At 52.0% G+C, this 23,969-nt stretch overlaps 1 protein-coding gene across 1 annotated transcript; it reads left to right on the top strand.

The window, feature by feature from the left end:
- Positions 1-2,737: 2,737 nt before the first annotated feature.
- Positions 2,738-22,633, top strand: GPRC5B (G protein-coupled receptor class C group 5 member B). Its single transcript, XM_020895480.2, has 4 exons — positions 2,738-2,890; positions 12,570-13,583; positions 21,146-21,258; positions 22,544-22,633. Exons 2-4 carry the CDS (start codon positions 12,578-12,580, stop codon positions 22,586-22,588), a joined length of 1,164 nt encoding a protein of 387 aa, XP_020751139.2. The 5' UTR covers positions 2,738-2,890; positions 12,570-12,577; the 3' UTR covers positions 22,589-22,633.
- The last annotated feature ends 1,336 nt before the right edge of the window (positions 22,634-23,969 follow it).

Below are 23,969 nucleotides of genomic sequence, written 5' to 3'. Positions count from 1 at the left end.
CCAATAGGCATGCATTGCTAAAATTATCCTCCATTTTGCATATGAGGAAATTAAAACTTACAAAGCTGAGTTTCCCCACCTTTAACAGAGGGAAAGAGGGGCTTCCCAGGTGGTGCTAATGGTAAATGCAGGAGATGTCAGAGACACGGGTTGGATCCCTAGGTCGGGAAGATTCCCTGGAGGAGGGCATGGCAGCCCACTCGAGTGTTCTCGCCTGGAGAATCCCAAGACAGAGGAGCCTGGTGGGCTGAAGTCCACGGGGTGGGCAAGAGACAGGACTGAAGGGACTTAGCTTGCAGGCACAGAGGGAAAGAAAAGCATCTTGGTGTCAGTTCCACTACAAACCACCAGGTGGCAGTGCCCACCCACTTTCAGTTCCCCAGCCTGGGGGACCACCGAGGAGAGGGATGTCTCACAAACATTTAAAGATGGCCTACAAAACAAAATAAAATAAACATGGCCTACGCAGTGCCAAGCGCTGTTCTAGGCTCTGAGAATACGTCTGCCAATGAAACGGGGAACGTTTTCAGTTTTCGTGCTTCCTCTCCTGCATTTTTTGTTAAAATTAATATAAGGTCTTTGCAGAGAGGCCTACCCAAAGATATGTGGCCTGCCTGGGAGAAAATAGCTTTGGCCGGGCAGGAGACTCGCAGGGAAGTGTGAGAATATCTGAAAGTTCCACGATCCCCAAAGATCAGGGCCTGCAGCTTTGCCCAGAAGGAAGTGCTATTCCACAACCCATCTTGCTTGCTTCTCCACACCCCCCTTTCCCCACACAGAGAAGTGGGGGAACAGGAGTCATCTCTCTGTCATGTCTTGTAGGGCTGGGATGGGGTGAGTGGTCTTATCCACACCACAGAGGGGTCCTCAAAGTTCTGGGGAGGGGCGGATTGCGGAGAGGCGACTGGGAAAAGCCGGCCTGAAGCTGGAGGGCAGGCCCCAGGCAGGGTTGAGGCAATGCTGACCTCAGACAGCCCAGGTGGACCAGGAGCCACACTCTGTTGAGGTACGAGGTGGCCCAGACCCTTCCCTTAAGGAGCGCCTCACACTTGCAGTGTGGGTGGGTGAGCAGCCTGAGCTCTGGGTGTCGGCTGAGCGCCAGATCGGAGGCCCCCAGGCCTCCGAGTGTGTGCCCAGGGCAATCGTGGAAACGTGCGTATGTATGTGGGTGATGAGGGCAGCAGCGGTAGTGGGATTCTGCGTGTGGACCCATGTCGGGGGGTGGTGAGTGGACTTGTGAATATGCTTGTGGTGGATGTGTGAGTATGTTTGGGGTGGCCAAGAACATGGATGTGAGGCTCAGGGTACATAAAGGGACACGTGGCGGGAGGTGGCAGGATTGGAGTGTGTCCGTGGGAAGGGCTGCCTGGCTGAAATTGGGGTGTTACTGATTCTGGAACAGTCTCAGCAGAATCCTCTCTGCACCCTGGATCTGGCATGGGTATATTGTGGGGAAGTAACTGTTTAGAATTCAAGATTGAGAAAAGAGTCCAACAAGGCTGTCTGCTGTCACCCTGTTTGTTTGACCTATACACCAGGCACATCATGAGAAACGCTGTGGATTTCTTGGATAAGAATGCTTGGATAAGACACAAGCTGGAATCAAGATAGATGGGAGAAACATCAACAACCTCAGATATGTGAATGATACCACTCTAATGGCAGAAAGCGAAGAGGAACTAAAAAGCCTCTTGATGAGGGTGAAAGGGGAGAGTGAAAAAGCCAGCTTAAAACTAAATATTACAAAAAACTAAGATCATGGCATTGGGCCCCATTACTTCATGGCAAATAGAAGGGGAAAAGGTGGAAGTAGTGACAGATTTCTTCTTCTTGATCTCTAAAATCACTGTAGATGGTGACTGCAGCCATGAAATCAGAAGATGATTACTTCTTGGCAGGAAAGCTACGACAAATTTAGATCGTATGTTGAAAAGAAGAAACACTACTCTGCCGACAAAGGTCGTATAGTCAAGGCTATGGTCTTCCTAGTGGTCGGGTACTGTTGTGAGGGCTGGACCGGAAAGAAAGCAGAACGCCAAAGAATTGACGCCTTCAAAAGGTGGTTCTGGAGAAGACTTCTGAAAGTCCCTTGGACAGCCAGGAGATCAAACCAGTCAATCTTAAGGGAAATCAACCCTGAGTACTCACTAGAAAGACTGATGCTGAAGCTGAAGCTCCAGTAGTTTGGTCACCTGATGCGAACAGCGGACTCATTGGAAAAGTCCCTGATGCTGGAGAAGACGGAAGGCAAAAGGAGAAGAGGGCGTCAGAGGATGAGATGGCTGGATGGCAACACCGAGGCAACGGACATGAACTTGGGCAAACTCAAGGAAATGGTGAGGACAGGGAGGAGGGAGGCCTGGCGTGCTGCAGTCCAGGGGGGTCGCAAAGAGTCGGCCACGACTGGGCGAAAGAACAGCAGCTGTTTAGGAACCCACGGTTTAGAAAGCCCCCCTATGTGTGTGTTTCTGCAAGTGGATCAACGGAGGAAAGTGTCCAGAGCGTCCAGAGTGCTTTTGGACGCGCTGTGGATGTGAGGGTGGTATTCTCTAAATGCGGACACTGGAGGGGGCTCGTCTCGGGCGCTGCAAACGGGGAGCCAGGAGCGTGCGCCGGGTTCCGCTTGGAACAATCAGCCCTTGCCGGGACGGGGGCGGGGTTCGAAAGCCCTGGGGGCGGGACCTCAGGGGGCGGGGCCGCGGCGGCTGCAGCAGCGCGGGCCGGGCCAGGGGGCGCCTCGCGCGGCTGCGGCTCGCGAGTGCGATGCAGTGAGGCCGGACGGACGGACGGGCGGGCGGGATTGCTGGGCTGGGGCCACGGCAGCGCTGCAGAGATGTGACTCGGGCCGAGGGCCAGCGGGAGCGTCGGCGCTGCGGGGCCGCGGGGGTCGGTGAGTACCAGCCGCGCCGGCGGGGTGGAGGGCGCTGCGGCGACCCCAGAAACTTTTCCCGCGGTGGACTTGGGAGCGTTGGGATGGGGTCTGCTTCTTGGGCTTTTCTGAGTCCCCCCTCTTCCCCAAGGGGTTAGTCTGCTGGGGGAGTTGGGGTTTCCGGGCTGGAGGACCACAGTTTGGCGGGAGAAGGAGCCCGCAGAGCGCGGGGCAGGGGGTGGAGGAGAAGGCTGGGACCTTTATGAGGCGGGGGCGGTGTTCCCGGACCAGGCGGAGATCAAAGTCTCAGAGGAGGGTCTGGAGGCGATCGCAGATCAGGCAAAGGGCCGCTGGAACTGTAAGGGACTTGAGGCGTGCCCGAGTGACTCGCGTGAGGGCAGCCGCGGGCAGGTCTGGGGGCTGCGTGGCAGGCGCGGGGCCTGACCACAGACAGGGCAGGCGGAGCCGGGGGCACAAGGGGCGAGCTTTGGAGGTGAGCTGCCGCACCTGCCGTAGGGACTGGGGGTCAAGCTCTCAGCCGGCCGCGGCTACGCGCTACCGACAAGGAGGGGACACTGCGGGGGCAAAGAGGCAGAGCTGGGACCTGGAGCTGGGGTACAAGTGAGGGGCGGCTGCATACAATGGCGGGGGTTCAGTTCCGGCCAGACTAGAGGCGATGATCAGCCCTGTGCTGCGTCCCCACCCTTTGGAGGACACAGGCTTTCAGTCCGAAGCATCCCGGTACCCCTACCGCCCGCACCCGCCTCGGCCGGAGGGCTGGTTAACTAGCCAGGGAGCGGGTACCGTTGCCACCGAGGACGGCTCCAGCGCAGCCCCATGGGTTCATTCCCCGGCTAAGTCACTCCCAGGCCTAGCCAATCGCCCCCCGCTCACCCCCCAACGCAACTTGTCCCCAGTTCGCTAAGGGGGCGGCTCCTTGGAGCGCGGACAAAGGCCCCTGGAGTGTGGCGGGCAGCAGCGTCCCCGCCTGGGGCCCCGGGCCACGCGCCACATTGGCTGCCCAACTGCGCCAGTATGGGGGGTGGGGGGGACCTGAGCAGAGCCCAGGAGGAACTGGGGGTCCTCGCAAAGAGGCGAAAAGTGGGGGAGGGGCTTGGCACAAAAGCTTTGGAACTTCTGCCGAGGAACCTTGATTCATAAGTTTCCCCAGGGATGGAGGCTTTCTGGAGGACTCAAGACTTTGAGTTAAACTGCATGCAAATAGGATGTAAATAGAATGCAAATCGGTGTCTGTTGGTTGGGAGCCCTCCACCCGGCCAGTTTTGTGTCTGGACTGTGGAGTGAACTGTTTCCTATCTGTTCCTGCTCTGTCTGAAAAGTGGTCAACTGAGTTGGGAAAGGAAAAATGGAAGTGGGAAGGAGTCGCCATTTAGGGCACAGGCAGCGAGACAAGCAGTCTTGATAGAGAGAGAAGCTTAAAATCTTGATTGGTTAATGTGTTATTTCAGTAAATGTGCCAGCTACACAACTGGCAGATAAGCCCCTGCTCTCAGAGCACTGGGGAGTTGGGCGAACACTAAATAAGTAAATAAATAGTAAGTGGATAGAACTTCCAATTGGGATAAGTGCTGCCAGGAAAATAAAGCAGGATGATGTAAAATAAAGTGACAAGAGTTCTGCGCAGTGACATTTTAGTGGAGCTTTGCAAGATAGGGCCGCCCCCCGCCTCCCCCGCCACTGACAGATGTTGGGGAAAGACTGAACCAGGCAGAGGGCACTGTGAGTGCAAAGGCTGGGAGGTGGGAATGAGCTTAGAGAAACTGAACAAAGGCCATTGTGGCTGGAGCTCGTAGGCAGATGTTGAGAGTGGGGGTCTGAAAGGAGATGGCAGGGACCAGCCAAACCATGATTTGGGAGGCCATGGAAAGGAACTTAGGTTTTATTCTCCTAAATGAATCCTTGCAGGGAGGGTTTGGCGTGGAAAGCCACGAGATCTGATTTTTAAGAGCTCCCCTGACCTCCACAAGGAGAGGGAAAGCAGCTCCCCTTTCATTCTGACTCTGGGGATGGCGAGGCGCCGTTAGCCTCCGAAGCGGACCTGTGGGGACTGCTTTGAATAAGCCTACACCAGGGATGGGTCAGGTTTTAGAACCCACTTCTCCCAGTTTCTGTCCACCCTAAGCAGCCCCCACCCAGCGCCCACGGCTCCATAAGCACTTCCACGCAAGAGCTTCCTGGGGCTTCTGAGTTAGTCACATTTTCTTCTCGGAATTACAGCCTGAGAGGAACCATCCACCCTGGAACGGGCAGCCAAGGATGCAATTTGCATTTAAATGATTGCTTTTATTTACAGGATTGGAGCTGCTTTGCATATTCATGGATCACGGAGCCTGTGTTCTGACAACCCTGTTTACTAACGTGTGAGGGTTATTAAATTCAAGGGCCCCCAGATAGTCTGGTGGTCTGGATGGTGCTGGGAACTAAAGATTATGAGACGGTATAACTTGGAAAAGATATCAAAGGGTAAGACTGCAGGTCTGGGAAAGAGTTTTAGTGTCAGGAAACCTTGTAACAGTTTAACCCTTTAGGAGCAGGAAATGCACCAGCAGCTCCAAGGGGAGTGGGCAGGGACAGGGTGTGGTGCTGGGGTGCGTGGGGAGATAGGCTCCGCAGCCTCATCCTGGCCCTCCGAACATGGGGGAATCCAACCGGGGTGCAGCGGCCTTGAGGTCAGGAGTCCTGAGCGGCGGGTTCTAGTCCCAGCTCATCCCGTCACTTCCAGGAAGACTGGCCAAGTCGAAATACCACTTCCTATTCCCAACAGGACACTGAGAATTGTCATTGTTTTTGTAACAAATCAGGACCCAGCGCTCCCTGTCTGCCAGGCACCGGGCTGAGTACTTTCTAAGTACGTTTCACGTCAGCTTTGAGAAAGCGGCATTATTACTATCTTTGTTTAACAGAGGAAAAGACTGGAGGTCAGAGAGCTTAAGTAATGCCCTATGTCACTCAGTTCTGTCTGACTTCCTCCAGTTGAGGTCTTCCACCCTTGAGGACACGGATGGGAGTGTAAATCCTGTGCCAGGTATTCAATGGTATTTTAGACATGCCCAGGGCTAGGGAAGGCCCTCCAGACCCGCTTGGGTTTTCTTTCCCGTCCATGCTCCAGTGCCTCCTCCCCACTTCTTTAGAGAAAGTGGGTTAAAGGTGCCTCTCCTGGCAGTAGCCAAGGGGAAGCAGGTCAGAATGGCAAGTTCCAGAGCAGTTTTGTACATCTTGTATCTCCTGTTGTCTGGGTGGGTGGGAAGGTGAGGACGCTGGTTCCCAGAAGGGCTGGTGTCTGGTTTCTGGGTGTCTGCTTCTGACTCCTCAGCAGGGGCACCCGGTTTTAGGGCATGCAGACTGGCCTCGGGTCCTCCAGCACTGGTTCCCCTCTGGAAAACCACCTTTGCAGTCAAGCCGCCATTTAGAGCACCTGCTGCGGGAAATCAGGAGAGTTTGAGAGTTTCCAAGGTAGACCACATGCGTTTGAGTAGGCTCCGGGAGTTGGTGATGGACAGAGAGGCCTGGCGTGCTGCAGTCCATGGTGTCACAAAGAGTCGGACATGACTGAGCGACTGAACTGGACTGAAGGTAGACCACCCCAAAGGCTTCTCCCCTTCACACCCCCTCAGGGACTTTTCTCGGTGTGTGATGGTGGAGGCAGGAAACCAGTGGTGAACCAACACTTGGGTAAGCCTATTTGAGTCCCATCTCCATGGCAACTGCCCCTCCTGGAAAAGGAAAGTCAGAAGAGTTCATAACCTCAGGGCATTTGCCAGTCTGTTATTTATTTAACAGACACTTTATATAGTGCTTACCCCATGTTAACTATAGTCCTAAACCCTACTTATTATTTTAATCCTTACAAGAACCCCGCAAGATGGGTGTTATCACTCCCATTTTGTAGAGGAAGAAACCGAGGCAAGTAAGGTTAAGTCTGCTGCCCCAGGTCACAAGGTTCTAGCAAATGCCAGAGGCGGAATCGGAAACCCAAAGTTCATGCTGCTTGGTGAGGATCAAGGCTGGGAGAACCAGCCCTGCTTGTGGCCTGCAGGCAGGCAGCAGCCCTGTCCTCACACAAGGAATCTTGTCTGCATTCTTTCCAGCCTCTGCAGGCCCCAGCTTGTGAGAAATGGTGCGTGCTGCTCCACCACCTGCCGGCAGCTTCTGGCCCCTCTGTGGGGAGAGAGAGCGTGTGTGCGCGTGCGTGTGCAACGCAGTGTATTTAAGAGCATCTGAATGAGTCACATTTCTGGGAGCCTGGCCGGCAGCAAAGTAATTAGTATGTGAGCCGAGTCTTGCACATTCGTCACTTTATTCATTACCCCTTTTGAGGAGCTGCATGCCTACATCCCATGGATTTTGTTGCCATATATTCATCCCGCCCCAGTCAGCCTTGCCCTGGGGCTGACTCCAAACCTCTAATCAGGTTTTGTGCAGTTTGGGGATCCTGGAGAGCTCCCTTCTTGGCAGGGGGAGGCCTCAGGTGGAGGATGGGGCTAGATGGGGCTTACCTGACAGTCGGTGCGATGGAGCCTGCGTAGGGTCTGGGGCAGCGGTAATGAAGCAGAAGGTGTAGGGCCACAGTTCTGGCTCTGCAGCTGTATATGTTCGTGCTTCTCAAACCTCAGTGCACGCAAGCATCTGAGCACACCTGGAGCTTATTGGAGGGCTGTGGAAACACAGGTGGCCAGGCCCACTCTGGAGAGTCTGCATTTCTTACAAGCTCCCAGCAATGCTGCTGCTGTTGCCAGCCTGAGGATCAAACTTTGACTTAAGCCCCAGTCCCCTCCTCTATAAGATGACCATGAGAGCATCTTCCAGCCCTATGACATGAGGGTTGGAGACCATATTTAATCAGTTCATTCATTCAGCAACTGGGCTGTGAGCACTGCCCGTGTGCCAGGTGCTGGGGAATTGATGCAGAACAAAAAGGAGCCTGGGTATGGGGGAGGCAGACCAAAAGAGTAATAAAATAAAAACAATTGAAAATTGTGGTACATGCTACAAAGATAAAGATCAGGAGTATTGGTATAGAGCTACAAACATAAAGATCAGGAGTATTGGTATAGAGCATAAAGGGGCAAAAGGAACCTAATTTAGATAGACTGGCTAGCGAAGGGCTCACCCGGTGACATTTCCAGAGCCCTGGTTTGTCGGAAGAGCCCAGTAACAATAGTACGTTTGTCTCCTGATTCCAGGACTTTCTAGCTGTATAGCTTGTCCTAGCTTGGACAAGCCAACTGGCCTGTTTTATTTCCTGTAAAATGCAGATAGTGATACCACTTGCCTCCTGGTGTCACTGTCCAGATGATTAGGTGTTATATATGTGAAGTGCATAGCAGACGGCCTAGAGCATTGTAAAGCCTGTGAGAGTTAACAGTCATCGTTGTGTTCACTGCGGCAGTAAGAGAACTCCACAGGGCAATTCTGAATCCCCCAGAAAGCCTAGATGAGCTGGACTCAGCTTCATTCTGTGAGGTGGTATAGCCCTCCTTCTGATCATCGCGGACAGAGTTCTGCAGAACAATGACTGTCACCTCATGGGCATCCCTCTCAGTGATAACGACCTACTTGGGACAACTGAATGCTTCCAAAGCCCCTGGTGCCTAGATGTTGATTAACGAGGACTTCCTGGAAGAAGAGGGCCACATCATGTGGGATACATCATAGAACTTCTTTGTTAACAGGTTACATAAACCCATCTCAAAATGGCTTAATCCAAAAAAGAGAACTTAATTGGCTGCTAGAGGTGCAAAGACCAGGGTATCTGGCTTCAGGCATAACTGAATCCAGCCTTGCAGTGTATTGGGACTCCTGATCATCATGTGATGATTTCCTGTGGGCCCACTTTCCTCTCAGGCAGGTTCTTGCCTGTGATGGTAAATATGCCCTCTCCAGCTCCAGGTTTCTATCCTTTTAGCTTGTTGTTGTTGTTCAGTTGCTAGGTTGTGTCCGATTCTTTGGGACCCCATGGACTGCAGCACGCCAGGCCTCCCTCTCCCTCACTGTCTCCTAGAGTTTGCTGAAGTTCATGTCTATTTTCTTGGTGATGCCATCCACCATCTCATCCTCTGCCGCCCTCTTCTCCTTTTGCCTTCCTTTCTGCTTATTAACCCTAGTAACAGAAGAAAACCTCTTTCCTGTTAATTCTAGCAAAAATCCTAAGACTGATTCTCGTGGGTCTGGTTGAGGCCAAGTGCCTGTCCCTGAGCCAATCAGTGCGGCCAAAGGGTGGGATAAATGCTTCGTTTGGCCAATCAGTGCGGACAAAGGGTAGGCTAAATGCTTCGATTAGCCAATCAGTGCGGCCAAAGGGTGGGATAAATGCTCCGATTGGCCAATCGTGCGGCCAAAGGGTGGGATAAATGCTTCAATTGGCCAGGCTGGGTCTGGGCCTCACAGCTGGGGCTGAAGGGGGCTCTCCAGAGGAAAATCAGGAGCTCTTTTCAGAACTGGAGAAAGGAAAGGGTTCCACCCTCAGCAATGAAAGCAGAAAGCAAGAGTGCATCTATTTCCCATGTCGGAAAGGAGTGGGAGCTAGAGACGGGGACCACAGCCAGAAGAACCCACACAATTTCAGAAGCTTGGTTGCCATCTTTCTATTTTCTTCACATTGGTTTTCCTGTTGTTGTTGGAAGGTCAGTCAGGAAGAGAGATGAGCCAGCAGAACCGAGGGGTGAACCGGCAGGACCAAGTTCCAACTTGTAGGCAGGTCTGAAGAGAGGAGATTCCTCCAAGAGAGTGAGTGAGGGCAGCTAAAAAAAAGTCTAGATCCTGCAAGGAAACGACCTGGGGTGCAGGCATGAGGCTGAGAGGCCTGGCTGGTCTCTCCTGGCTTCTTCCTCATCAAGTTTGTTCTCAATATAAACCAGGCTTTCTCATCCTCAGCACTGCTGACATGTGGGGCCAGATCACTCAAGTGTTGAGGGCCATCTCAGGCATGTTGTTCAGTCACTCAGTCGTGTCCAGCTCTTTGTGACCGCATGGACTGCAGCACACCAGGCTTCCCTGTCCTTCACCAACTCCCGGAGTTTGCTCAGACTCATGTCCATCGAGTCAATGATGCTACCCAACCATCTCATTCTCTGTCATCCCCTTCTCCTCCTGCCTTCAGTCTTTCCCAGCATCAGGGTCTTTTCCAATGAGTCAGCTCTTCGAATCAGATGGCCAAAGTATTGGAGCTTCGGCTTCAGCATCAGTCCTTCCAATGAATATTCAGGGTTGATTTCCTTTAGGATTGACTGGTTTGATCTCCTTGCTGTCCAAGGGACTCTCAAGAGTCTTCTCCAGCACGAGATGCTTAGCGTCTTCCCTGGACTCTTACCCACTAGAGGCTGCCAGTTGCACTTCCCTCCCCAGTTGTGACAAGCAGAACTGTCCCTAGACGTGGCCCAGTGTTCCCTGGGATCACAGTCACCCTGGTTGAGAACCACTGGCCTGGAGGTGTGTGGGGAGAGTTCAGGAGAGGGCTGATGGTCAAGACTCCAGAAGCACCTTCTTCCCTGTCTCCTCCCAGCTGCCCTGGGGATTGTTGGCTGCTGTATGAACTAGAAAGGCTGCCTGGGGTGTGTTCTGTTGTCACTTGCTGAGAAGTCTCTTAATCACATTTGCCGTTGATGAGAGGTCTAGAGGAAATCCACTACAATGTGTCAGGGGCCAATGGCATTTTGTTCCAGCATATCCAGTTTAAAAATTTTTTTTTCTGGGCTTGTTGGTTCTTAAATTTTGATTCCAAGTGTGCTCTTGTGATAAAACAGCTCTGACTAGGACAGCATTTTTTTCCAAAGGTGATACATTGGGATATGGCAATGGGGATGCAACATGAGTTCCATCAACAGGTATTCCAATGTGTTGAGCTTTCTTCTGAGTCAATTTCAAGAGACCATGGTGAGTCAGTTAAGTAAGTAACTTACAGGGGGTGTGTAGACAAGGCATAAATAGCTGAGGTGGCACTTTTCTGACTGACACGGCATGAAGAGTGGTGGGACCAGGGGCCTGATTACCACTGTCTGGGTGCTTGTTTCAGGAGCATCTCTTGTCAGATACCCTCTGTTCCTGCCTTCTCTCATCTCTGGGCAAAGGAAGGATCACCCTGTAGCACCAGGCTCCTCCTCATTCTGTGGCATCAATAATTTATCCTGCGGCCAAGGCAGGATCAGAGCTGCTCACTATATCCCATCAAGTAGCTGAGAGAGAGAGAAGTGGTCGATACTGCATTTACTTAAGAAAGCCCCAGGGATGTGCTGAACTGCCTGGGAGGTGGCTGGTTACAGCCTCACAGTGGGCGGAGCTAAGTCTGCCTTAAGATGCCCAGAAGCGCAGCACAGCAGAGCTGGGCAGGCAGGGCTCTCCCAAGGCCAGGTTCCCTGCAAAAGTAAGGACCTGGTGGCAGTGGGTAGAGGAGAGCCCTGTTGAGAAGTCTCATTCCTGAAGTATTTAAGAAGCATCTACTTGGTGCTGGTTCTTCACCAGTGGTGCTCATTCCGTGATTTCCCATCCCCCAGGGAACATTGGCAGTGTCTAAAAAATGTTGGGGTTGTCACTGCTAGGAGAGAGGGTGTGCTTCAGTTACCTAGGTGGTGGAGGCCAGGGGTGCTGCCCCACCTCCTGCAATGCACAGACCCCCAAACAAGGGAGGCTCAGGCCCAGAGTGTCTGTGATCCCGGGACTGAGAAACCCTGGTTTGTGCTGATGAACAAGACAGTGTCCCTGTCCTCCTGCAGCTGGTGGCGAAGAACGACAGGAAGGGAGGAGAGGAGGAAGGGACCGGAGAAACAAAGTAAGCAGGCGAAAGGATGACAGATGCGATTAGACCTAGGAAATAGACAAGACATGCTGGGGAGGGGAGGGGGTGTGACCTTGGCCAAGGTCTGAGTGGATGACAGGAGAGCTGAGACCAGGGTGCGGAGGAGCAGTTTTCCATGAAAGCGGGGGTGGGAGGGGTCTAAGCGCAGGAAGCAGGGAGGAAAGAGGAGATTCGGGTTAATAAGCCCGTCTCTGGGGCGTCCTGCAGGCCTCTCCAGGAGAGGGGGGGCTCCCTGCAGCAAGAGGATGGATTCTTGGGACATCTTTGCAAGAAGGGTAGGATGTGTGAGGGGAGAGCGAAAGGGTGGAACCCAGGAAGACAGTTGACACTGTGTTTGAAATGCGGGGAAGCTTCTAAGAGGGAGTGCTTCTAGGAGCTGAGTGTGTGACCTTGGGCAAGTGTCCCAGCCTCCTCAAGACTGTTGTCACCGGCGTGAGGACTCGCCGTGTCGGGTGCCTGGCCGAGGCTGAGTCATCGCGGAGTGTCAGCTGTTAGCACTGAAGGACCGAAACCACAAGGCCTGTCCTTCTCCCAGCGAGTGCTCAGCCCATGAGCATCTCTTCGAGTCTCATTTTACTCCCTTATTTTTAAAGAGGTCAGACACGGCCTCACACTAAAAGACTAGGACAGGGTATTCAGAGAAAGGGAGCCTCTCCTCCAGCCGCTAGCGCTGACGGTTCATGGTTGTTCACCAAGTCCAGCCAAGGGGGCAAATGGGGACCAAAATCCTCACCCACTCCCGGTGCCAGACTGTGCTGCCTGGAGAAAGGGGCTGGTGGTGGGTTTGAAGGGACGTAGGTTCTCCTTAAAGAAGTCAGGAGAGTGGAAGTCTCATCATGAATTGGTCTTCTCTCCCCAACTTTTCTGGAACCTTCGTGGCGGCATCAGAGAGAAAGATGAGAACCCGCCAGGCGCTCGCCTTCCTCCTGCTCTTCGTGATTGCCTCCGGGGCCTCTGAGAACGCCAGCACGTCCCGGGGCTGCGGGCTGGACCTTCTCCCTCAGTACGTGTCCCTGTGCGACCTGGACACCATCTGGGGCATCGTGGTGGAGGCGGTGGCCGGGGCGGGCGCCCTGATCACGCTGCTCCTGATGCTCATCCTGCTGGTGCGGCTGCCGTTCATCAAGGACAAGGAGAAAAAGGACCCCGTGGGCCTCCACTTCCTCTTCCTCCTGGGGACCCTGGGCCTCTTTGGGCTGACCTTCGCCTTTATCATCCGGGAGGATGAGACCATCTGCTCGGTGCGCCGGTTCCTCTGGGGCGTCCTCTTTGCACTCTGCTTCTCCTGCCTGCTGAGCCAGGCGTGGCGAGTGAGAAGGCTGGTGCGCCACGGCAAGAGCCCCTCAGGCTGGCAGCTGCTGGGCATGGCCCTGTGCCTGATGCTGGTGCAGGTCATCATCGCCATCGAGTGGCTGGTGCTGACCGTGCTCCGAGACGCGAAGCCAGCCTGTGCCTATGAGCCCATGGACTTCGCGATGGCCCTCATCTACGACATGGTACTGCTGGTGGCCACCCTGGGGCTGGCCTTTTTCTCGCTGTGTGGCAAGTTCAAGAAGTGGAAGCAGAACGGAGTCTGCATCCTGGTCACGGCCTTCCTGTCCGTGCTCATCTGGGTGGCTTGGATGACCATGTACCTCTTTGGCAATGCCGAGCTACGACAGGGAGATGCCTGGGGCGACCCCACCTTGGCCATCACGCTGGTGGCCAGTGGCTGGGTCTTTGTCATCTTCCACGCCATCCCGGAGATCCACTGCACCATTCTGCCGGCCCCGCAGGAAAACACGCCCAACTACTTCGACACGTCACAGTCAAGGATGCGGGAGACGGCGTTTGAGGAGGATGTGCAGCTGCCACGGACCTACATGGAGAACAAAGCCTTCTCAATGGATGAACACAATGCAGGTAAAGGGGGCACTGTCCCGCTGAGTTAGGCTATTCTACCCAAAAGAGCTCCTTTTCCTCCACTGGGGATCAGAGGTCCTGGGGGTAGTCCTGGCAGATCAGAGCCCACAAACATTGAGCCCTGTGCTGAAACTGGCCCCCAGAGATTCAGCATTATCAATTTATTTAGCGTGCATGCCTGCATGCGTGTTCAGTTGTATCTGACTCTTCGCAACCTCATGGACTGTAGCCCTCCAAGTTCCTCTGTCCATGGGATTCTGCAGGCAAGAATACTGGAGTGGGTATTTCCTTCTCCAGGGCATCTTCCCGAGCCAGGGATCAAACCCGCGTCTCCTGTGTCTCCTACGTTGGCAGGCAGATTCTTTACCACTGAGCCACCTGGGAAGAGACTTAATTAGCACTCTCAACTAATTTAATGTAAAAAGTCAGGTTCCTGGCCTTTTTTGAAAAGTTGGATCTGGCAATACTGGGCTGCCGTTCCCACCTGGCACCATTGTCTGCAGCTGGCTGGAAGGCCGTCTCTTACTCTCCCAGGTGGTGGTGGCCTTTTAGGTGGGCATGCATTTTCTCTTCACTACACTCCGCTTGGGCTTCCCTGGAGGCTCAGCTGGTAAAGAAGCTGCCCGCAATGCAGGAGACCTGAGAGCACAGCTACCCACTCCAGTATTCTGGCCTGGAGAATTCCATGGACTGTATAGTACATGGGGTTGCAAAGAATCGGACATGACTGAGTGACTTTCACTTTTCACACTCCCCGTGGCTCCCTGTCCCAGCCACTATAGCATATCAACATCAACTGCCTGCTTCCTGGAAGTGTTTGAATTTGCAGCCCGTGTGCTAGCTGGATGCAGGGGATGTTGAGAGGCAATGCTCATGTTCTTGCCTCTAGCTCTGTCTCCAGGAGTGGATGAACTTGGGCCCTGGAATCAGAGTCCGGGTTGGGATCCTGCCCCTTCCCAGATGTAGACTTGTGTGCCCCATAAAGCTGCTGTGAGTCCTGAGGTATCGAGGGGCCCCCACGGCCCCTGGCTTGTTGAATGTGTACGTGGTTGGGTTCCCCTGAAAGCAGAGCCTGAGACTTGCTGCAGGTAGTTTACTTAGAAGGTCGCCCCTGCCAGGGAGAATGAGACTGGGAAGGCAGAAACGCCAGAACAAGAGCGTCAAGAGCTGGTTACCACCTTGGGCAGCTGGGGCTCATTCCTGCCAGGGACACGTGTAGAACGAGCCTCAGAATTGATCCTTGGAGGACAGGAGGCTGTGGCATCTGCCCATCAACTCCTATCTCCCGCTGCCATGAATGTCCCCCAGGGCTCCCATAAATGGGCTAACCAAGTTCTACTAGCTCTGCCAACAGAAAAGCAGAGATTCGGCAGGTTTGTGTGAAACCCAGGTTGTGTGCCACTACTGCGGTGGGATCCCCCAGGTGAGCCAAGAAGAAACGGCCCAGGCCCCAGGTACCCCTGCTAGAGATGCTGGAGAAGTGCCTCTTACAGTTGTTGCTTAAAGCAAGTCGACTGGGTTCCCAGTACTTGACATTAATTAAAAGTGCCTTTTCTCAGTTACCTAAAGAGAAAGTTACCTATCCCTCAGGCGCTATAATAATAATAGTAGCAGTAGCAGCAGCAGTAGTAATAATAACCTAGTATAGTCATCATTTTTTGAACACTAACTACATGCCAGACCCTAACTCCTTAACCTGCATTATCTCATTAGTCCATCCCTCCAGCTGACGAGGTAGGGTCTGTTGTTATCCCCATCTCACAGAGGAGTAAGTAGAGGCTCTAAGAGATTGGGTCTTACCCAGTGACATAGGAGGTGGCCCCTGCCGAATGATTGAGTCCCCTTTTCTGTGACGCTCACCCAGGTGCCTGGGTGGTGGTCTGTTCTGCAGAGTCAGCCTTTTTGGGTTCAGCACAGCCGCCCACCCCCACAGGCCAGGGGAAACACATCAAGCCCCCAGGTCCTCCAAGGCCACCCGCAGGCCTCCTCCCACCAGGAGGGGCCCAGCTGCCTCTGCACCCTGCTCCTGGTCAGACCCCCAGGAGAATGACAAACCCACCCCCCCTCACTCCCCCTCCCCCCACCATGGGTAGAATCACAGTCCTGGGGTGGCCTTTATCAGAGCAGTTTCCTTCTTACTGGAAGCCCCAGGCCAGCAAGCCTATGTTTGTCGAGAGATTTGACAGGGATGAGCCACAGCTCTGGTGGGGCTGACTCCCAAGGTGGCCAGGAGATGGGGGTCATTACGGGGAGCCCAGAGGGTCCCTCAGGGCATATGATAAGCAGAGGCCGGGCACCTGACCAGTTCTTGGGGTCCTGGTGGAGCCACCTCTTCCCTGGCCTCTCCTGGAGTAGGATCCTGTTTATCTGACACTCACAAACTTCCCCTTGGACTTTAGTGGTAACAGGAACTCCTGAAATGGATGTAGAGCTTTATACATTCACTGGGCAATTAGTCTATTGCTAATTGCCCAGTCTAGTCAAATTAGTCTAGTCAATTAGTCTAGCCCAATTAGTCTAGTCAAATTCTCAAAGCCATTTGTGATCCCTAGAAGGTTAAGAATCAGTGCTGTTGAACCTGATGGTCTAGTTCACCTGCAGTGCAAGAATGAGTGGGGTGCTAGAACTACCTACAAGTATTAGGGGCATCAAAAGTGAAGGATGGCTAACCTTTACTGGGTACTTATGATGGACAGGTACCATTCTGAGCATTTTAACAACTAATCTCATTTAATGCCTGCAATAACTCAGTGAGGTCCATTGAGCAGACAAGAAACTGAGGCATGGAGGGGCTGAACAATTTGCCTAAGAGGCAGAGCCAGGGTTTGAACCCAGGCAGCCTGGCTCCAGAGCCCACTCTGACCACTCTGCCACAGAACTTCTCTTCAGCGTCCCTCATCTCACAGGTGTGCCAGAGCAACTCTGTGCCTTGAGAAGACAGGGATTATCAGTCCCATTTTACAGAGCAGGAAACTGAGTCTAGGAATGTCCAGCAACTTGTTCAGGCTCACAGGGGAGCAGAGAGAGGGGAGGTTGATTTTCTGAATGCCCTGCATCCTTTCTTGTGAAAATGCAGTCACTATGTCATACCCATGTAAGATCCAGAGATCAAAGCGATTTGGGACCCACGTCAGAACCAGCAGTGCCTGGACTGGCACAGAGGGTAATGGGGCTTCAGAGGTGCCCACACACCCACCTGTTTCATACTCTGGGTTCCAGAGCCAAGGACATTGTCCCTCATTCCCCTCTTTCTTTTCCAAAGCAAAAATAACCTTTTTATTCCTTTCTGATGACAGAAGATCAACAATAATCAGGAGTTCAGCAAGTGAAAATAATAAAAATTGCTCAGAATCCCATTGCCCAAAGGCAACTATTGCTGACTGTTTGCGCCTGTCTAGCCAGACACAGTACCCCCACCTTGCGCGCGCGCGCACACACACACCCACACCCACACACACCAATCCAGCAGAGCAGCTCTTAACTTGTCTGCACATTAGAGTCTCTTGGGCAGCTTTAAACAAATTAGCAGCGCCTGCCTCCTCAATCTGATTGAGTAAGTCTATTTGGGCTCAAGTATTTTAGGCCCTCCAAGTGCTTCTAAGATGTAACCAGGTTGAAAGCACTGGTTGTCTAAGAGGCTGTCTGCAACGCGCTTGCTTAAATTGACAGTGGATCGTGGAGGGAGGCCTTTCCAGGTCAACAACTGCGGAGCTGTCCTTTTCACGAGACAGAGCTTTCCAGGAGGCACCACAATTTGTTTTCCTGTTCTTGGTGGTGGTTTAGTTGCTAAGTCATGTCCAACTCTTGCAGTCCCGTGGGCTGTAGCCTGTCAGGCTCCTCTGTCTCTGGGATTCTCCAGGCAAGCATACTGGAGTGGGTTGCCATTTCCTCCTCCAGGGGATCTTCCCAACCCAGCAATTGAACCCGGGTCTCCTGCACTGTAGGCAAATGATTTAGTAACTGAGCTATTTCTGATCTTAGGTGGTGAATACTTTGCTTGTTTCTGGCTTTCCATGCAAGTTATGCTGCAGAGACCATTCTTATCCATTCATCTTTGTGTCCTTGATCAATTACCTCCTTGCAAAAAAATTCCTAGACATGCATCAGAATCTGCACCTTTCAATCCTGATACATACTGCCAGATGCCACCCCACAGAAAGGTGGGCTGATTTAGTCTTCCCTGAATAATTGTTTGAGAGCCCCCATCCCTACTTCTTCACCAACCTTGGATATTGTCAGACTTTTTTTTAATAGCCCTGTTTTTTGCATTCTCCCAAATGTGTGTCCACCAAAACTCACGTGGGCACCAGGCAAGGTCAATTCCCTCGGAAGGCTCACAGAGAGAGAATGAATAGTCATCCTGGCTAGGATTGCCTTTGTTCTAGAAATCCTACTTTGCTGGCTGGGGAATGCCTGGGCACCCTTCCTGGCCATTGTGAGAACAGCTATTGTCATCTTTGGTCTGACCTCAGCCAGCTGTATTTTAGGGAACCAGGCCCTACACAGGACCTTACCCGGGAGCCACAGCGGGCGCTGTTTCTCCTGCATTGTAACCAGCCAGGCTTTCGGGCTGTCTACCCTTGAGAGTCCAGCCCTGGGGTCAAGAGACGGGAGGGGTATGCCCCAGGCTGGCCTGCGGCTCAGCCCCTGCTGCCTTGCTTGCTTCCCCCAGTGGGACCCCAGGTATGTAGGACTTCAGCAGCCTGCTGTTTCTTAATAAGCATCAACAGGGCATGAGGTATGTGACAGAAGATGAAAATACTCTAAAGGATATAGCACTTCAGATCACATTTTGGAAAGCGCTAACAAGGCGCATGAAATGTTCACCTTCCAAAGGAGCAGGAAGGAAAAGTGTTCTTTCCTCCGTGAGGGGATTTGGGCTTTCGGATCTCGTCAGGCCAAGGGCGATTTAAACTCTGTGCCCCTTCACTGCCCAGTGGGAGGCCCTATGTCAGCTTTGGGGTCAGGACCCAGTCTTGCCTCACTTGTAGTGTCTACAGGAGAGGGCTGGCATTTAGCCTAGGCTCTTAGATTCCTCTTGGGACCTCCATGCGGGTGAGCCCTGCTTGCCTTTCAGAGGGCTCACCTCTGGGTCAGAGTGGGCTGTCAGTTGGGATCCTTGAAGATGCAAGTTAATAAAAAAAAAAAACTCATCTGAAGCAATTTAAGTAAACAAAAAACAACAAAACTAATGTATTGGGGATCAGGCTTCAGAAATGGATAGATCAGGAGGTTCAAGTGATGCCAAGATTCAGTCTCTCTCCATCTCTTGGCTCTGTTAGAATCACAGCAGCTCTGGACTCACACAGAGTCCTACTAGAGAAAAGGAACGTTTCCCAGGATGCTTGAGTATAAAATCCCAGCGTTAGCTCTGACTGGACCTGATTGGCCAGGCCTAAGTCACATGCCCACCTCAAGGCCTGGGGAGGATGCTGTCTGTTGTAGCCAGTAATCAGGGACCCAGAATATGGGAGGGATGTTTACCAGAGGAGAGCCACTCCAAATAACCGCTACCCAGAGGGGTCGCTGGGCCAGGGCACCCACTGATCCGGTTGAGCCTTTGTTTCTTTGAAGAGAATGTTAGAGCCGCATTCCCCCACTGCAGCTGGCCAGCCTCTGCTTTATGAGGAAAGCGTGCAGTTGGGTTTTCCCTCTCTTCGAGGAGGTCTCTGCTCGGAATTGGGACTGGTGAGAGTGAGGGTCCGGGGATCGTCTGTCCCCTGGTCCCTGTCGCCTCTTCTCAGCTCCCCGGGAAGGGCAGCTCCTTGTCAGTATGCGCGTGGGAGCTACTGAAGGCTGGAAGGTGCTAAAGCAAAGAGGTTTTCACAAGTCTTTTAGAACATGCGTTCTGCACTCTGCCTGTATCTTCTTGGTTCAGTCTGGGCTGATCTGCCCCAAATGTCACTTAATTCAAATTGCTCCTAAGTAACCAAGTGTAGTCGTTAAAAACATCATATTTGGACCCCAAATAGTGTGATGGTCAAGGAAACCGAGTCTGTCTACTTGGATTCAAATGCTGGTTCTTACCAGCTGTGTGACCTCAGGCAAGTGTCCTAATCACTCTGTGCCCCATGTAAAATGGAAATAATAAAAGAACCTACTATGCTATGAAAATGAAATGAGATAATACATATAAAGCATTTTTTATAACCAGCCCTGGCTCTTGGTTGGCACTCTGTGAAGGTTAACTGTACTATCAAGGTGATTTTGGTCCCTTCCCCAAGTAATTTAATTGGTAAAAATCCCAAGTCCTCTTACTGCTTTTTAGTCAGAAAAAAAAAAAAAAAATGACTCTCTTCAGGGAGGACTTTAATTGAGGGTTTTCTTAGCAAAGTGAGATAAGTGTCTTCAGTGAGAAGGAAGATAATGAAGGCGACAGCTCACAATTGAGACAGACTTTTGTTTTGATTTTTTTATAGTGCTGCTTCTTTCTCTGTTATCTTTTAATAGACTATTTTTAGAGCAGTTTTAGGTACAGAAAAATTTTAACAGGAACTACATGGAGTTCCCACCTGCCCATCCCCCCTGGTTTTCCCTGTTATTAACAACTTGCATTGGTGTTACATTTGTCGCAATGGATGAATCAATATTGATACATTATTGTTAACTCAAGTCCATAATTTGCTTTCTAGAGGTCACTCTGTACAGTTCTGTGGGCTTGGACAAATCCATGAGGTCATGTCTCCACTGTTACAATATCACCCAGAGTAATTCCAATGCCCTAAAAATGCCCTGTACACCCCCCAAACCCCTGCCAATCACTAATCTTCTCACTGCCTCTACAGTTTACCCTTTTGCAGAATATTATAGTTGGAATCATATAATGTGAGATTTTATAGCCCACTGAACACATTCATGGTTCATCCAAGTCTTTTTGTGTCATTTGATTTTTCTTCACCAAAAGAGGAAATTTAGATGTGTAAAAATGCACTGCAAATAAGAAACATCATTTACCTTTCAGAGGTAAAAAGAGCAGACCGATTTTGCTGCCTTTGCTTCAGATCTCCCTTTTTTCCTGTCCAGAAATGACCCCAGCCACACGCCTGGGGCCCCTCCGTCCTCTCCCGCGTCACTTTCCCAGGAAGATGTCCAACCTCTACCATGTACCTGTGGTCCAGCACCTCAGGCTTGCCCACCTCTGTGTGTGTCCAGAAACTGTGTTGCACAGTATGGCGTTGAACTTGACATGGATGGCACTCAGCAGTGAGCAAGTCTTTTGTCAGAAGAGACCTTGTGAGAGATGCAGGCGCTGCCTTTGTCACCCATGGCCCTCTGGGGGTGCAGGGGGGGCTCCACCCTGGGTGCCCTCCCCAAGAGCTGCCTGCGCCCTGGATTCTGCAGACTCCCCAACCCCACTGAGATGGGTCAGGCTCCAAGAGAACCCGAGAACAAAGCGCCTTTGTGACTCTTGTTTTGAATCTGGCTTGTGACAAAGGGGAGGAGCGGGGAGGGGGGGGGGGGCGTGTGCCTGGAGCATGGTGTTGATGCAGGGGAAGAAAACAAAATTCAAAACTGTGTCCTTTTTTTTTTTTTTTTTGTGGTGTTGCCTTTCCCTTCCTCAGCTCTCCGAACTGCAGGATTTCGCAATGGCAGCTTGGGAAACAGACCCAGCGCTCCGTTCAGAAGCAACGTGTATCAGCCAACTGAGATGGCTGTTGTGCTCAACGGGGGGACTGTAAGTATCAAGAGGTGATGTTCTGGCAGGAAGCCTTGGAGTGGTCAGCACTGGGGGGCAGCTTCGACAGGGACACACCACTCTGTGGAGGCTGCTCACGGGGCTGCAAAGAGAGCAGCTCACGTCGACACCTCTTGCAGCTAGGATGCATGCAGTGTTTCCGTTTCTCTTCCTTCCTCTCGCCCCCTTTCTCCATGCATGAGACATCTCCCTGTAGTTAGCTGACCATCTGTAGATCATTTGAACGAGTCCCTGTTTCTTGGGGCTCTCGTACCCAGTGAATTCTCTTCTTTTCATCGTACAGGAGGTGCCCCCACCCACATTCTCCTTGGGAAGTGACTTTTAGGAAAAGCCCCGAGTTACAAAACCCTGGCAGATTTTGCTGGCATCCAACCTAGATGAGCCTCCTGCCCCATGCCCCAGCTGGGTACTGGGTTCCCCCGCCCTCCCCACTCCTTAAAAGATTTAAGAAATTGAAATGATTATCATTTCTCTCCCACAAACACAAAAATAGATACTATCTGATGCCAAACAGACCTTCAGCAGAATTGTCATCATTTACATTTTGCCTCCGTGGAATTACATCATTTTGTTTCTCTAGCGATCCAAAATTGCACTCTCATTCCCACATTTAATTTTCAAACATAGCTACATGCTTCTTTTACAAACAACACATGAACCAGTTTACACGTGTAAACTGGATTTCCATTCTCTATATCATGTGCCAATTCCATAACTTTTTATTTTCAATGTGAGTCAGAGATGGTCTTTGATCTCTAGAGGAAACTTGGGTTTTCCTGGCCTTTGACTGGTATGAGAGGCATCATTTGCACTGGGATGGGAGGGGCTCAAAGCAATAGGCTCGCGGGTTGCATTCATGAAGAGCACCAGCCATCCGTGGGCCTGTTTGTCACTGGGTACCAAGAAAAGCCTGAATTTCAAGCATTTGACCTGTGGGTTTTAATAAATTTAGCCCCACCAGTCATTCTTAAGCCCTCTGTGTCCAGTCAAGGCCAATGTACATAAAAACACCCTGGACTTAGAAAGTGATGTGGGTTCTGGGTAAGGAAACATTTGTTCGGGTGCGCGATTATAGAAGAGGGGCAGACAGCCTTCCCAGGAGCAGAGTATTGTAGCTAACACACAGTGGTTGCTGCTTTTCTTGGGAGTTATTCAGCCCTTTAGGAAAAGGCAAGCTAACTTAGCTTTGGTACATTGCTAACAAATGGGTTTCTGACATTGACTATGCAAAGCTGAGTTCTTAGTGTGTTATTCCTATTTCCAGATCCCAACCGCTCCGCCAAGTTACACTGGAAGACACCTCTGGTGAAAGACTTTAAGTTCCAGAGAATAAGAGTCTCTCTTACCGATTTTATTCCCTGGTCGTGTCTTTCTTGAGGGAGAAATCAGTAACAGTAGCTGAACAAGGCCGCCTCGCAGCCAGGAGATTTGGAAATCCTAGACAGGAGGATTTCGTGTAAATGTGAACACTGCTGAACTGAAAAGCTAACACCAACTGCCCTCCCCGCCCCTGCCACACACACACACACACACACACACACACACACACACACACACACACGTAATACCAAACCAACCTCAAACCCTGCAAACTAAAGCAAAGCTAATTGCAAATAGGATTAGGCTTACTCGAAAATGTGGCTGGGAAGACTGTTTCATCCTCTGGGGGTAAGAGCAGAACCGCGTTCATAGCCAGCAGGCCAGGCCGGTGTTGGCTGAGCACAGACAGCCCCACACCATCGCCCCTTGCCAGCAAGTGCTGGACCCCAGGTGGCCTCTTGGAGACCGTCATTTCACTGAGGAAGGCGAATAGGGGCTTCCCCACTGGCCTGCCTGTGGGTTTTCACATTTCAGGGGGGTCAGGAGCAGTGGAGGAGATTGTGGGTATGATTCCGAGGCCCAGCCCAACTGCATCCGGGGAAGAGCTTTATGAGCAGTGGTGGAGGAAGCCTGGCCTGTGCCAAAGAAGAGAAGGCAGTCTGGGAGTTGAAGGGACCGTCACACTTAGAAAGGAGCACCCAGCTTTGTTCCTTCTCTGGGCCACATGCTCTGGCGTCACTGCCAGGAAGCAAGCCTGCCTGCCTCCAAGGGGCAGTTTCCGACTGGAGCAGCCGTCGCTCCCCTGATCACCCCTCCATCTTCCCACCTCGTGAGTGTTCCTCCAGCCCTTCCCCACCTCTCCCACCACGTCCATTTCAAAAGCTCACGTGGAGCCACCAGCTCAAAGCCCCGTGGCTTGGCCAGGGGGCAGATGCCGGGGTGGATTTTCTGCAATGCTGTCACGCGGCAGGGGTACCCCCAGGTGGAGAGGCCATGCCGGCTGCCTAGCAAGCAGTGAGTTCTTGGGACTTCTCTGCGGACGTAGTGAAAGCTCCAGGGTTGGGTGGAGCACATGAGGGTTTCTTGCTGCTTTGGGAGGGCCTGAGGGACATATTTTGTCTCAGTTTTCTGCAAGTTCCATGAAAATGGTTCTCTTCCAAGCCATTGTTTCTGTCATGGTTTCCATCTGTCCTAAGCAAGTCATTCCTTTATTTGGCATTTCAGACATCTCGGCCATTAAAAGCCCCATGTTCTCTGCACTGTTTGGCCAGCATAATCGCAGGCAATGATTCAAAGCAAAGAGTTTTAACCTGACGGCACGGAATGTATAAATGAGGGTGGGTCTTTTTGCATATACTCTAGTCACTGTA

This window comes from Odocoileus virginianus, chromosome 33, assembly GCF_023699985.2.
Source record: "Odocoileus virginianus isolate 20LAN1187 ecotype Illinois chromosome 33, Ovbor_1.2, whole genome shotgun sequence".
In the NCBI taxonomy this organism is placed as follows: Eukaryota; Metazoa; Chordata; class Mammalia; order Artiodactyla; family Cervidae; genus Odocoileus; species Odocoileus virginianus.
The sequence above is the reverse complement of the archived record's forward strand: the minus strand, read 5'-3'. Positions and strand labels throughout refer to the sequence as shown.